This window comes from Salvelinus fontinalis, chromosome 17, assembly GCF_029448725.1.
Source record: "Salvelinus fontinalis isolate EN_2023a chromosome 17, ASM2944872v1, whole genome shotgun sequence".
NCBI lineage: Eukaryota > Metazoa > Chordata > Actinopteri > Salmoniformes > Salmonidae > Salvelinus > Salvelinus fontinalis.
This window is the reverse complement of record NC_074681.1, coordinates 4,328,458-4,342,998: the sequence shown is the minus strand read 5'-3', so window position 1 is coordinate 4,342,998 and position 14,541 is coordinate 4,328,458. Positions and strand designations below refer to the sequence as shown.

Genomic DNA, 14,541 nt, shown 5'->3' with positions numbered 1-14,541 from the left:
ATCTAGGATCAGCTTCCCCTCCCACAATCTTAACCTTAACCATTAGTGGGGGAAATTCAATCAGTACCTATGGTCAACTTCAACTCTACCGGGCCCCTTGAGAGGAGGGAGGGGTGTCACACACCTTGTCATATACTGTGGACCCTTTGACCCAATAATCCATCAGAACAACTGTTATTCTTTAGTCACTATGTTTGTTGTTTTATATTTTCACTTCGATGAAAAATCCTGAACATACATGATTCAAATGTTGTTGATCTGTGAATCTATAGTTTTCTACTGTTGCATCTTATTTAGTACAGAAATGTCCTGTGAATGAATTGAAAATCTCTGTTGGGGACACACACATAAACACAGGCTCAATTTTAGTTCAAAGTTGTCATTACTTGCAAGACACACAATTAATCATCATTAACCACACCTCTTCTGCTGGTGTTACTGCTGTCAGTGTGGGTTGAGCTAGAAAATAGCAGTTGCTCAACAGGAAACACAGACACAAGCAAACATTTCACATGTTAATCTGTCCGTCCGTCTACCTATCTATATTCATTGGAGCACCATCTCAACACCATGTCTCTCCTTTTAGGGTTTGGATTGATGACCTGCATAGCATCATCAGGTAGGCTTTTGTGTATCTCTCAGGTTCTGTTGTCTGGGCCTCATAAAGAGCAGTCAATTGTCATACTTCTGTAAAAGTAAAGATACCTTAATAGAAAATGACTCAAGAAAAAGTCACTCAGTAAAATACTACTTGAGTAAAAGTAAAACATTTAAACTTAAGTATCAAAAGTAAATGTAATTGCTAAAATATACTTTAGTATGAAAAGTACACATTTAAATCATTTCACATTCCTTATATTAAGCAAACAAGACGACACAATTGTTTTTTCTTTGTTAAGGGAGTCCGCCAGATAACAGGCAGTAAGGATGACCAGGATATCCTCTTGATAAATGTGTGAATTGGACCATTTTCAAGCATTTGAAATGTTACGAGTACTTTTGGTTGTCAGGGTAAATGTATGGAGTAAAATGTACATTGTTTTCTTCAGTAATGTGGTGCAGTAAAAGTTGTCAAAAAATATATATAGTGAAGTAAAGTACAGAATCCCAATAAAACTACAGACACATCTAGATCTTCCTGAGTTAAGCAGTGTTGATTCAAAGTAGCCTACAGACATATCTAGATCTTCCTGAGTTATACAGTGTTGATTCAAAGTAGCCTACAGACATATCTAGATCTTCCTGAGTTATACAGTGTTGATTCAAAGTAGCCTACAGACACATCTAGATCTTCCTGAGTTAAGCAGTGTTGATTCAAAGTAGCCTACAGACATATCTAGATCTTCCTGAGTTATACAGTGTTGATTCAAAGTAGCCTACAGACATATCTAGATCTTCCTGAGTTATACAGTGTTGATTCAAAGTAGCCTACAGACATATCTAGATCTTCCTGAGTTATACAGTGTTGATTCAAAGTAGCCTACAGACACATCTAGATCTTCCTGAGTTATACAGTGATGATTCAAAGTAGCCTACAGACAAATCTAGATCTTCCTGAGTTATACAGTGTTGATTCAAAGTAGCCTACAGACACATCTAGATCTTCCTGAGTTATACAGTGATGATTCAAAGTAGCCTACAGACACATCTAGATCTTCCTGAGTTATACAGTGATGATTCAAAGTAGCCTACAGACATTCATTCAGCTTTGATCTAACTTTATTAAAGAAGCGTGATTCTCCAGAGTAGCCTGTTCTCTTCTAGTATAATGTGATTCAGGGCCATGTGTTTTGTGACATGACTGGATTTGAACCTTTATTTAAAGCTTTTTCATCAAAATGTCCCTTTTTATTTTATGTCAGATCTAACACCGTCCTCAGACAATTACTTACATTATTGGTGTAATTATCATTTCTGCATAAGGCTTTAAAAACAGGATAAAAGCTTTGATCTAACTTTACAACTTTACATGTCACATGATTGTGCAAAACACAGAGCCCTAATCAATACTTATGGAATTATGGATTCCATCCTCATTGTGCCATCCTCATCATCCTCATCATCCTCATCACATTATTTCTTCTGTGTGTTTATTTCATAGAGTCCAGCTCTGTGTTTGTGCTGAAGGGAAAGGATGTTCGTCTGGATGTCCAGGAAAATGTTCAACTGAAAGAGTTGGAGGTTTTTAAGTGGAGCTTCAGAACAGCCAATATTGTAAGATGCTCTGACACATTGTCAGTGAGAGTGTCTCCTGAGTACAACAACAGGGTTGAGTTTTATAAGGGAAACTTCTCTCTGCTACTGAAGAACCTACAGGAAGGAGACAGTGGACCTTATACTGCAGTAGTGAGTGGTGAAAAAGAAACAATTATTATTGTATACGAGTTAATTCTCCAAGGTATGTTTGACTAGTTTTTCTATTCTTTTCTACAGTGACACAGTTACAGTATCAATCAATAGAGCTAAACATGGTGTACAGGTTAAATGCATATTCATTAGTACTCTAGCTCCTATACTCAGGTTAATAAACAAACAATAAAGGGATTATATTTGTTTTCAGAGAGAGTTGAGCCTCCAGTCCTGACAGTGGACTCTAACTCCAACATCAACGGCATCTGTAACATGACTGTGACCTGCAGAGGCCAGAACACCTCTGTCACCTCCAGCTGTAACAGCAGCACCTGCTCTCAGGTGGGAGGAGAGAGTAGATGGGCTGAGACCTCCACTGTCCCCCTGCTCTCTGTCTATGTGGCAGGGGGTTCCATTCTCTGTAAACACAGCAACCAAGTCAGCTGGGCCAACCACACCAAGGAGATAGTGGAACTCTGTCCAATGAAATTTGGTAAGACACACACACACACACACACACACACACACACACACACACACACACACACACACACACACACACACACACACACACACACACACACACACACACACACACACACTGCACACAAATAAACATCTCAAATACTGTGTGTCAGATGTAGACTAAATGTACAAAGCATTAAGACCTATACTAACTATATATATGAATTAACATACGTGTGAGTTCACAACACATTAAGAACTATACTAACTATATCTATGAATTAACATACGTGTGAGTTCACAACACATAAGAACACCTCCATATATTGAGTGTTACCCCAAACTTTTACACTCAGAACAGCAATAATTCATCCAGACATGGACTCTACAAGGTGTCGAATGTGTTCCACAGGGATGCTGGCCCATGTAGACTCCAATGCTTCCCACAGTCGTGTCAAGATGTGTGGATGTCCAAGCTCAACAATAAAATGTTGAGCTTGAAAAACCCAGCAGCGTTGCAGTTCTTGACACAAACCACTGTGCCTGGCAGCTACCAACATATCCCATTCAAAGGCACTTCATTTTGTCTTGCCCATTCATCCTCTGAATGGCACACATACACACTCCATCTCTCAATTGTCTCAAGGCTTAAAAATCCTTCTTTAAACTGTATCCTCCCCTTCATCTACACTGATTGAAGTGGATTTAACAGGTATCATCAATAAGAGATCGTAGCTTTCACCTGGATTCACCTGGTCAGTCTATGTCACGGAAAGAGCAGGTGTTCTTAATGTTTTGTACACTCAAATCCATGTATTATTGGAAGTACTGTAACCTTATCCCCAGGCTAATCTCACTCACAAGAGGAAGTGTCTGATCTGCGAGAGGAACTGTAACATATTGTCTGTTTGTTGTGAACCAGTGTCTCCCCCTGCTGGTAGCATGTCTGTGTGCATGCTGAAGATCATCCTGGTGTCTGTGGGGATGGTCATCATGATCTCTGCAGTCATCACTGTCCACATCAGGCACAGATTCCACTATGGATAGAATCATGGGTATTGTATTTTTTCTACCTCATACAAAGTGATTTAGACTCATGCTTCATTACTGAAAAAGTAGAGATTCATGATGATTATTATCAGCATTTTGTCTCATCTGGTTTCCTATCTGAAAGAAATGGTGGTCATACTGGTCTTGGCCAGTCAGTTGGCTGCTCTTCCCACATAAAGCCTCCAGTTCCCTCGATGGATGATCGATCAGTCAACCTACTTTTGTAGACAAATTTGACACCTTTTGGAAGCAGACTATGCTCTATAAGGAGGATGGGATCCACCCTAATCACTTGGGTGTCTGGATCCTGTCTCACAAGGCAGTGTTGAGGCATTGACTGATCAAATCACGCTCCTCAAAGGTATTTACTCCCCTTAAAACCTCTCTTGGTCACGTGAGACGATAGCGTCCCACCTCTTCAACAGCCAGTGAAACTGCTGGGCGACAAATTCAAATACAGAAATACTCATTATAAAAAATCAGAAAACAAAACATATTTTACATAGGTTTAAAGATTAACTGCTTGTGAATTCAACCACGGTGTCAGATTTAAATAATGCTTTACGGCGAAAGCATACCTTACGATTAGTTGAGAACATAGCCCACTATACAAATCATTACAAACAGTAGCCAGCCAGGTAGAACAGTTACACAATTTAGAAATATAGATAAAATTAATCCCTTACCTTTGATGATCTTCATATGGTTGCACTCAGCAGACATTCATTTACTCAATAAATGTTCCTGTTGTTCGATAAAGTCTCTTTATACCCCAAAACCTCCGTTTCGTTCGCTCGTTTTCTTCAGTAATCCACAGGCTCAAAACAGGAAGACAAAAAAATCCAAATTGTATCCGTAAAGTTCATAGAAACATGTCAAACGATGTTTATATTCAAACCTCAGGTTGTTTTTAGCCTCAATAATCGATAATATTTCAACCGGACAATAACGTCTTCAATTTAAAAGGTAAACAAGAAACGCACTCTCTCGGTCTTGCGCAGGATAAAGCTCTGTGACACGGCAGGGTCAACTCATTCAGACTGCTCTTACTTCTTCATTTTTCAGAATACAAGCCTGAAACAATTTCTGAAGACTGTTGACATCTAGTGGAAGGCATAGAAACTGCAATTTTAGTCATAAGTCAATGGATACTGTATTGGCATTGAATAGAAAACTACAAAACAAAACAAAAAACGACTTCCTGAATGGATTTTTTTCAGGTCTTTGCCTGTCAAATCAGTTATGTTATACTCACAGACACTATTTCAACAGTTTTGGAAACTTTAGAGTGTTTTCTATCCAAATCTACCAGTTATATGCATATCATATATTCTGGGCCCGAGATGCAGGCAGTTTAATTTGGGCATCCAACCAGGAAGCCCATTGTGGCTAGCTCATCCTGTTCTACTGACTCTTGTGTCACCATGGATACTCCTGCTGTTTTCAAATCTCACAGTAGTCTTGGACTGTTATATTTAAATGTGCCTGATGTCTAAACTGGACGTTCTGGGTGCATGACACTAGTCCAGATGTTTTGTTTATCTCAAGACCTGGCTGAATAATTTGATTATATCATTTCATAATTAATAAACATTGTTTTGTTTTTAAACGCCGAAAATCCGTTGTTTCTATGACAAACTGTTTTGTTGTATTTCAGTCTTCTGTGATGTGTATATAAAGTGTAATATTGACACGTAAATTACAAAATGTTATACATTTCAACTCTACTGTTTATCTGATATGGTAACACACATTGTAACACATACAAAAATAACATAAAACAGGTCAGGAACGTGACACGTAAAAACATATTGGTTAACAAAGCTTTGATTCTGACCAAAGTCTATAGTAGTGAAAAGTCTCTCTCTCTATTGTGACTTACCACAAATTGCCATCATAGCCTATCTACATGAATGTGTCCTGTCAGTCTTTTCCTCTCCGTTAACCGTTAGCTAGCAGTCTCGAGCCACAGCTGACGTTGACCACAATGAGCTACAAGTAGGACTGACGTCACTAGCGGTGCAGCAGCCTCTGCAGCAGCAGCCTCCCCCGGGTCCTAGTGCCCGCCCGGTAACACGGTTAAGATGCGATGGAACGGTTGACTGGAAAACAACAAATCACAGAGAAAATATATTGACTGATATATTGAATTGTTTAGGGTAGCTTTAGCTTTGGCTTTAATAAATTCAGAAAACACTTGAAAACCAAAATAAAAAAGAATAGTAGCCCTCCTCAGGAACCACAAAACCCTCACAGACCAACTTCTTCTTCTATGATGCCTCCCGGGTGGTGTGCTTCCCGGGTGGTGCAGTGGTCAAGGGCACTGCATCGCAGTGCTAGCTGCGCCATCAGAGTCTCTGGGTTCGCGCCCAGGCTGGGCTGGCATAGCGTCGTCCGGGTTAGGGAGGGTTTGGCCGGTAGGGATATCCTTGTCTCAGTATGTAAAATGTAATAAAATGTATGCACTCTACTGTAGGTCGCTCTGGAAAAGAGCGTCTGCTAAATGACTAAAATGTAAATGTAAATATGGTACTGCTGTCTTCTTTTATTTAAACCCATAACCATGTGTGTGAGGTGTATACTTTTGTTTCCATATAGATTTGTTCAAAACCAACATGAAACACTCTGTGTGACCCTGATTTAACCCACTGCAGTAAAAGGTTAAGAATATCTCTCTTGAGCTCAGTTTACAACGAAAGCCACTCGGATTAATGTAAAAAAAAAAGGTTTGATTGACGTTATCATGACTTACCGTCCCCATACGTATTTGGCTAGTGATGTTTTTGCAAATGATATCAGCGACCACTATGCTATTGCTTGCATTGGACGTACCAAATTGAAAACCTCTGACTCTTGAATAATTGTGAAGAGAAATGTCAAAAAAATCTCGCCCCTGTCTTTCCTTTATGATCTATATTTTTCTGAGCTTTTTACTACTACTTGATTGGCAGCTATTTAGGCAATTGTGAAATAGGTGCACTGCCTCGGTTAAACAGGCCAAATCAAACTACTTCCTTAGCGCTATGACAGACTCTGCTAGTGATCCCTCTAAATTCTGGAAAACCGTTATTTCAGTTTCAGATTCCTGCTTCATTACTGAAAATGTATATTTGTGATGAATTTAATCAGTATTTTATCTCAGCTGGTTTCCTATTTGGAAGAAATGGTGGTCGTACTGGTCTTGGCCAGTGAGTTGACTGCTCTTCCCACATAAAGCCTCCTCCTCGATGGATGATCGATCAATCAACCTCACCTGACTGGGGAGATGGTAGTCAGGGTTTTTCTTTTTGGCACCTCACAGAAACACAAGTTCTTGCTGCCTTACTACGGTAGCTAATGACAACTTGTACCCGTCTTTGCTTAAGTATGCACACACATTTTTTTATTTAACTTTAGTATCAGAAAATATTCAAAAAAAGTGTGGAAATCATCTTTTGTGCTACCACTCCATAAGGGTCGGGGAAAGTAGTGATCTCGATAATTATCGACCCATTTCCTGGCTCCCTTGTCTTGCGAAAATACTAGATCATTGGTCAACAAACAGCTACATTATTATCTATCTGTAAATGGTATTATTAATGTTAATCAATCTGGATTCAGACCTAAACATAGCACCACTACGGCTACCATGCTTGTTGTAAATGATATTGCAAATGCCTTCGATGATGGAAAGAATTGTGCTGCTATTTTTGTAGACTTGTCAAATGCTTTTGACACTGTAGACCATGTTAGTCTGTTGAATAAGCTGTCCCTGGTAGGGTTGGGTACTGATGCTTGCCTAAGCTTTCATAATTATCGTCATCGAATCAATGCCGAGTAATACATTCTGCAGTCAAACGTTTTTTGGCTTGTAATCCAACATTTTTACTGGATATGTGTGCAACAACAGTTCAATATTCACATTATTCTACTATTTCTGTCACTGCAACGCATATACTTTATAAGACTTTTAACATATTATTCTGTAGCTCACATCTGATCATTATCCACGTTCTCTGTTAGGAATATTGTTCCAGTACTTGCTTTAGAACGAGTTTTGGTGGGAATCTGTCTGTGAACAAAGACACGTTCCTGTGTGAATTTGGAGAGGGAGACCCTGGATCTCCTTTAATTTACATCCACCATGACCAGGTGGGGCTTGTAGAGAACCTGTGTGATAAGAACGAGGACCAGAATGGAAATACCTTGTTAGACTGTCTTGTGTTTTTAATTATTTATAGTGTAATGATAGAATACGCTAAATATTTCCAATCGTTCCATTCTGAGCAGAACCCCTATTTATTTAGTATGGTTCCGTTCCAGTATTCTGACCAGCAGATTAAAATCTGAACCGGTTGGAACCAACATTTTTTAACTCTTCATAAAGTAAATTTTTGTTAATTCTTTACCTCGTCAAATCAGCATAGTTCCTACATTTATCTCATTAATTTACTCCACCAATAAGCATGGCTTAAGCAGCTTGCTATGGAACAGGTAAGCTAGTTGTTTACATGTTTAAAGGAGGGATGAATACAGGCGTGAGATGTGATTAATATTCCAGGGGTAGAGAGAGAGTTAGCGGTGGACATAGAGGGGGCTTGGCCTAAATCGCCGAGCATCATGATATGATGTGGGTTGGAACAGGCTAATAATATCATCATAACTTCAACAAATTGCAGTATTATACACTGAGTGTACAATACATGCTCCTTCCATGACAGACTGACCAGGTGAATCCGGGTGAAAGCTATGATTCCTTAATAATGTCACTTGTTAAATCCACTTCAATCAGTGTAGATGAAGGGGAGGAAACAGGTTACAGGGTTTTTAAGCCTTGAGACATGAACTTTGTATGATTCAGAGGGTGAATGGGCAAGACAAAATAATGAAGTGCCGGTGAATGGGTATGTTAGCAGGTGCAAGGTGCACCGGTTCGTGTGAAGAACTACAACGCTACTGTGTTTTTCAGTTTTTATTTTGTGATATCCAGACCACCACCCAAAGGACATCCAGCCAACTTGACACAACCGTGGGAAGCATTAGAGTCAACATGGGCCAGCATACCTGTGGAATTATTTTGTAACCTTGTACAATCAATGCACCGACGAATTGAGGCCACTCTGAGGGCAAAACGGGGTTTCAACTCAATATTAGGACGGTGTCCTTCATGTTTTGTACACTGAGTGTATGTATACCAGGCATAAGGATTATTTTTGGGGAACGAAAAGGAACATTATTACCCAGTTCTCAAGATTTTAAAATAATGTTTCTGTTCCGGAACCCTAGAGATTACTTTAGTTCACGGTTCTGTTTCTCTTCCTCTTCAAATGTTTTTCTTTTTCGGTTTTCAGTTCTGTTACCTGAACCAGTTACAACCCCTGCTATAGACTCACCATGAACAACACCAGCACACTGAGTAATCTTGATTCTTTCTAAAATGTAATGGATTTAATAAACTAATGTTTCAAATTCGTATTTTATTTTATTACGTGCATTTACTCCTCTCCATGCACCTCCATGGTACTGTAGCATATTAAGGTGTGTGCGTCTACTTTCAAGTTTTAATGTCACATGCACAAGTACAGTGAAATGCCTTTCTTGCAAACCCAACAATGCAATAATTAATTACAATGTATTACTAGAAAAAAACCACGAGAAATAAGAATAAGAAATACACAATAAAGTAAGTAAGCATACTATAGACAGGAAATATTTAAAAGGTCAGTTCCAATACCATATTTACATGTGCAGGGAAACTGGAGTAATGAAGGTAGATATGTATTGGGGTAAAGAGACTAGGCAACAGGATATAAGAAAAACAGAGCAGCAGCAACTTGTATGTGAGTGGGTGTGTAGTCAGTATCAAATCAAATGTATTTATAAAGCCTGTTTTTCGTCAGCAGATGTCGCAAAGTGCTATACAGAAACTCAGCCTAAACCCCAACCAGCAAAGCAATGCAGATGTAGAAGCACGTGAATAGGAAAAACTCACTAGATAGGTAGGAACCTAGGAAGAAACCTAGAGAGTAACCAGGCTCTGAGGGGTGGCCAGTCCTCCTCTGGCTGTGCCGGGTGGAGATTTTAAGAGTACATGGCCATCAAGGCCAGATTGTTCTTCAAGATGTTCAATTGTTCATAGATAATAAATAATAATCACAGTGGTTGTAGAGTGTGCAACAGGTCATCACCTTAGGATGTCTGTTGGCTTTTCATAGTCAATCATTCAGTTGTTGAGACAGCAGGTTTGGTAGAGAGGGAGGGAGGGAGAGAGAGGGAGAGAGAGGGAGAGTCGAAAACAGCAGGTCTGGGAAAAGGTAGCACGTCCGGTGATCAAGTCAGGTTTCCATAGCCGCAGGCAGAACAGTTGAAACTGTAGCAGCGCACGGTAAGGTAGCATGTCTGGTGAAGAAGTCAGGGTTCCATAGCCGCAGGCAGAACAGTTGAAACTGGAGCAGCAGCACAACAAGGTAGCACGTCTGGTGAAGAAGTCAGGGTTCCATAGCCATAGGCAAAACAGCAGAAACAGGATCAACAGCACGACCAGATGGACTGGGGACGGGGACAGCCAGGAGTCATCAGGCCAGGTAGTCCTGAGGCATGGTCCTAGGGCTCAGGCTCGGGAGGAGAGAGCGAGAGATGGGAAAAATAAGACAGGAGAATTACACCAGATAGGACAAACTGACTCTAGCCTCCAGCACATAGACTACTGCAGTGTAGATACTGGAGGCTGAGAATGAGGGGGAGGGGGGAGGGGAACAATGTGGCCAACCAGGCAGGATAAAACCCAACCCACTTTGGCAAAGCACAGCCCCCCCACCACTCAACAGACCACCAACTTACCACCCTGAGATAAGGCTGATAGCCCACGCCGATCTTCTCCACTGCATGAGCCCGAGGTGGTGCAAAACCAGACAGGAATATCATGTCATTGACTCATTCCACTCAAGTCGAGTACAGCAAAAAAAGCCTGGCATGACGTGACGCACCCCTCCTAGGGACAGCATGGGAGAGCATTAGTAAGCCAGTGACTCAGTGCCCATAATATGGTCAGATGCAGATACTTTTGGCCAAGATAAAGCAAAGCAGTGCGACAAAAACAACAACACAGAGTTTCACATTAACAGACGTACAGTCAATAACACAATAGAAAAATGTACAGTGTGTGCAAATGTAGTAGAGTAGGGAGGTAAGGCAATAAACAGGCCATAGAGGCAAATTACTTCCAATTTAGCATTAACACTTGAGTGATAGACTTGCAGATGATGATGTGCAAGTAGAGATACTGGGGTGCAAAAGAGCAAGAGGATAAATAACAATATGGGTATGAGGTAGTTGGGTGTGCTATTTACAGATGGGCTGTGTACAGATACAGTGATCGGTAAGCTGCTCTGACAGCTGATGCTTAAAGTTAGAGAGGGAGATATAAGACTCCAGCTTCAGGGATTTTTGCAATTCATTCCAGTCATTGGCAGCAGAGAACTGGAAGGTTAGGCGTCCAAAGGAAGTGTTGGCTTTGGGGATGACCAGTGAAATATACCTGCTGGAGCGCGTGCTACGGGTGGGTGTTGCTATGGTGACCAGTGAGCTGAGATAAGGCGGGGCTTTACCTAGCAAAGACTTATAGATGAGCTGGAGGTAGTTGGTTTGGCGACGAATATGTCGTGAGGACCAGCCAACGAGAGCATACAGGTCGCAGTGGTGGGTAGTATATGGTGCTTTGGTGACAAAACGGATGGCACTGTGATAGACTGCATCCAGTTTGCTGAGTAGAGTGTTGGAGGCTATTTTGTAAATGACATCGCCGAAGTCGAGGATCGGTAGGATAGTCAGTTTTATGAGTGTTTTTTTGGCAGCATGAGTGAAGGAGGATTTGTTGCGAAATAGGAAGCCGATTCTAGATTTAATTTTGGATTGGAGATGCTTAATGTGAGTCTGGAAGGAGAGTTTACAGTCTAACCAGACACCTAGGTATTTGTAGTTGCCCACATATTCTAAGTCAGAACCGTCCAGAGTAGTGATGTTAGTCGGGCGGGAGGGTGCGGGCAGCAATCGGTTGAAGAGCATGCACTTAGTTTTACTTGCATTTAAAAGCAGTTGGAGGCCAAGGAAGGAGTGTTGTAAGGCATTGATGCTCGTTTGGAGGTTAGTTAGCACAGTGTCCAAAGAAGGGCCAGATGTATACAGAATATTGTCGTCTGCGTAGAGGTGGATCACAGACTCACCAGCAGCAAGAGCAACATCATTGATATATACAGAGAAAAGAGTGGGCCCAAGAATTGAACCCTGTGGCACCCCCATAGAGACTGACAGAGGTCTGGACAACAGGCCCTCCGATTTGACACACTGAACTCCCCTGATTGCTCAGTTTGACAGGGCGGCCAGCTCTAGAAAGATTCTTGGTGGTTCCAAACTTCTCCCATTTATGAACGATGGAGGCCACTGAGTTCTTGGGGACCATCAATGCTGCAGAAATGTTTTTGTGCCCTTCCCCAAGTCTGTTTCTCTACACAATCCTATCGCAGAGCTCTACCGGCAAGTCCTTTAACCTTACGGCTTGTTTTTTGTTCTGACATGCACTGTCAACCGTGAGACCTTATATAGACAGGTGTGTGCCTTTCCAAATCATGTACAATCAATTGAATTTACCACAGGTGGACTCCAATCAAGTTGAAGAAACCTCTCAATGATTATCAAAGGAAACAGGATGCACCTGAGCTCAATTTCGAGTCAGATAGCAAAGTGTCTGAATACTTATAACAACAAGCTATCTCTTTTTTATTTTTTATATATTTGCTAACATTTCTAAAAACCTGTTTTCTCTTTGTGATTATGGGTTATTGTGTGTAGATTTTTATTCAATACATTTTAGAGTAAGGCTGTAACGTAACAAAATGTTGAAAAAGTCAAGGCGTCTGAATACTTTCTGAATGCACTGTTCATGGGTATTTTTGAGGAAATGCCATTTCTATCTCTAGGGTACTTTCTGTTAAGTGCTACACCACAAACACTGCTAATGATGACACGTGACTAGTCCACTTCCCATAAGCCATCCATCACTGCTGCGCCGTACACACTCAAGTTGTACAACTGATCTACAACACCTTTGGTGAACAATGACACAAGCTTAGTGGAAAGTCGACACAGAACAATGGCTGTGTCAATAATTTTATGCAGAAAAACTTGTTGTCTGTGTCCAAAAATGTACTGTTAGTACAACCATTGTGTCAAGTGTGTTGTACATCAGTTGTACAAACTGAGTTTGTGCAGGTCTGTCCTGCCTGCATGCCTGTTTGTCCTGCCTGCATGTCTGTCTGTCTGTCCTGCCTGCATGCCTGTTTGTCCTGCCTGCGTGCCAGTTTGTCCTGCCTGCATGTCTGTCTGTCTGTCCTGCCTGCATGCCTGTTTGTCCTGCCTGCGTGCCAGTTTGTCCTGCCTGCGTGCCAGTTTGTCCTGCCTAAATGCCCGTCTGTCCTGTCTGCATGCCTGTCTGTCCTGTCTGCATGCCTGGAGAGTCATTGGGGCATCTCTCCACCTCTCTCTCTGGCATCACTCCCCCGTCAGAGGTACAGTACATAGGGTTACATACGAGTCCCTCCCCATCAGAGTTACAGTACATAGGGTTACATAAATGTCAATGGTATGTTATGTAAAGCAACTCGACCCAAGTGAACATATTATGATCAGGACAGTGTGCAGGCCAGCAGGGGTTCTGAGAACCATGATTACGTTCCACATGGCCCTGTAGTCCCTACATAGTGCACCACTATAGACCAGGACCCTAAAGAACCCTAGTCCCTACATAGTGCACTACTTTAGACCAGGACCCTAAAGAACCCTAGTCTCTATATAGTGCACTAGTATTGACCAGGGCTCAAAGGAACACACAGACAAATTCACTAAACACTGAATGTAAAGAGCACTGCAGTCGTTCGCATATTAGAAAATCATTAAGACACAACATCAACATGTAAAATCAACATTAGTTGAGAAATACATAAATTAAATTGAGTAAATAATGTTACCAAAATGATAGAACTTAAGTTACTTCCAAATAATAATAAATCAAATCAATCAATCAAATGTATTTATGAATATAACGGCTTTCTTCCTGGGATAAAGGAGAGGACCAAAATGCAGCGCGGTTATTGTTCAACATGTTTAATAAGACGATAAACGGTGAACATTAACAAATAACAAAATAACAAACGTGAAAGCCGAGACAGTCCTATTTGGTGCAGAACACAAACACAGAGACAGGAAACAATCACCCACAAAATCCCAAGACAAAACAAGCCACCTATATATGATTCTCAATCAGGGACAACGATCGACAGCTGTCTCTGATTGAGAACCATATTAGGCTGGACACAGAAACAGACAAACTAGACACACAACATAGAATTCCCACCCAGCTCACGTCCTGACCAACACTAAACAAGTAAAACACATAAGAACACTGGTCAGGACGTTACAGTACCCCCCTCCTGAGGTGCGGACTCCGAACGCACCCCTAAAACTCAAGAGGAGGGTCTGGGTGGGCATCTGTCCGCGGTGGCGGCTCCGGTGCAGGACGAGGACACCACTCCACCACTGTCTTTGTCCCCCTCCTTAGCGTCCTTTGAGTGGCGACCCTCGCCCCCGACCTTGGTCTAGGCACCTTCACCAAGGCCCCCACCTGCTTTAGGAGACAGCTCAGAA

At 41.4% G+C, this 14,541-nt stretch overlaps 1 protein-coding gene and 1 long non-coding RNA gene across 2 annotated transcripts; one reads left to right on the top strand and one right to left on the bottom strand.

The window, feature by feature from the left end:
• Positions 1 to 468: 468 nt before the first annotated feature.
• LOC129813606 (uncharacterized) lies at positions 469 to 9,279 on the top strand. Its single transcript, XM_055865942.1, has 5 exons — positions 469 to 619; positions 2,102 to 2,398; positions 2,561 to 2,842; positions 3,737 to 3,869; positions 9,195 to 9,279. Exons 1-4 carry the CDS (start codon positions 571 to 573, stop codon positions 3,859 to 3,861), a joined length of 753 nt encoding a protein of 250 aa, XP_055721917.1. The 5' UTR covers positions 469 to 570; the 3' UTR covers positions 3,862 to 3,869; positions 9,195 to 9,279.
• On the bottom strand, positions 8,803 to 10,780 carry LOC129813607 (uncharacterized). Its single transcript, XR_008753181.1, has 2 exons — positions 10,684 to 10,780; positions 8,803 to 10,458 (listed from the first exon to the last, which is right to left on the bottom strand). It is a non-coding gene; the product is annotated as an uncharacterized LOC129813607 (long non-coding RNA).
• Positions 10,781 to 14,541: the final 3,761 nt, after the last annotated feature.

Excerpts from the sequence above, each read along its gene's own strand:
- LOC129813606 (XM_055865942.1), top strand. The coding sequence starts at position 571 with ATGTCTCTCCTTTTAGGGTTTGGATTGATGACCTGCATAGCATCATCA. Across the intron at positions 620-2,101 it reads GACCTGCATAGCATCATCAG|AGTCCAGCTCTGTGTTTGTG; the intron begins GTAGGCTTTTGT and ends TTTATTTCATAG. Across the intron at positions 2,399-2,560 it reads ATACGAGTTAATTCTCCAAG|AGAGAGTTGAGCCTCCAGTC; the intron begins GTATGTTTGACT and ends ATTTGTTTTCAG.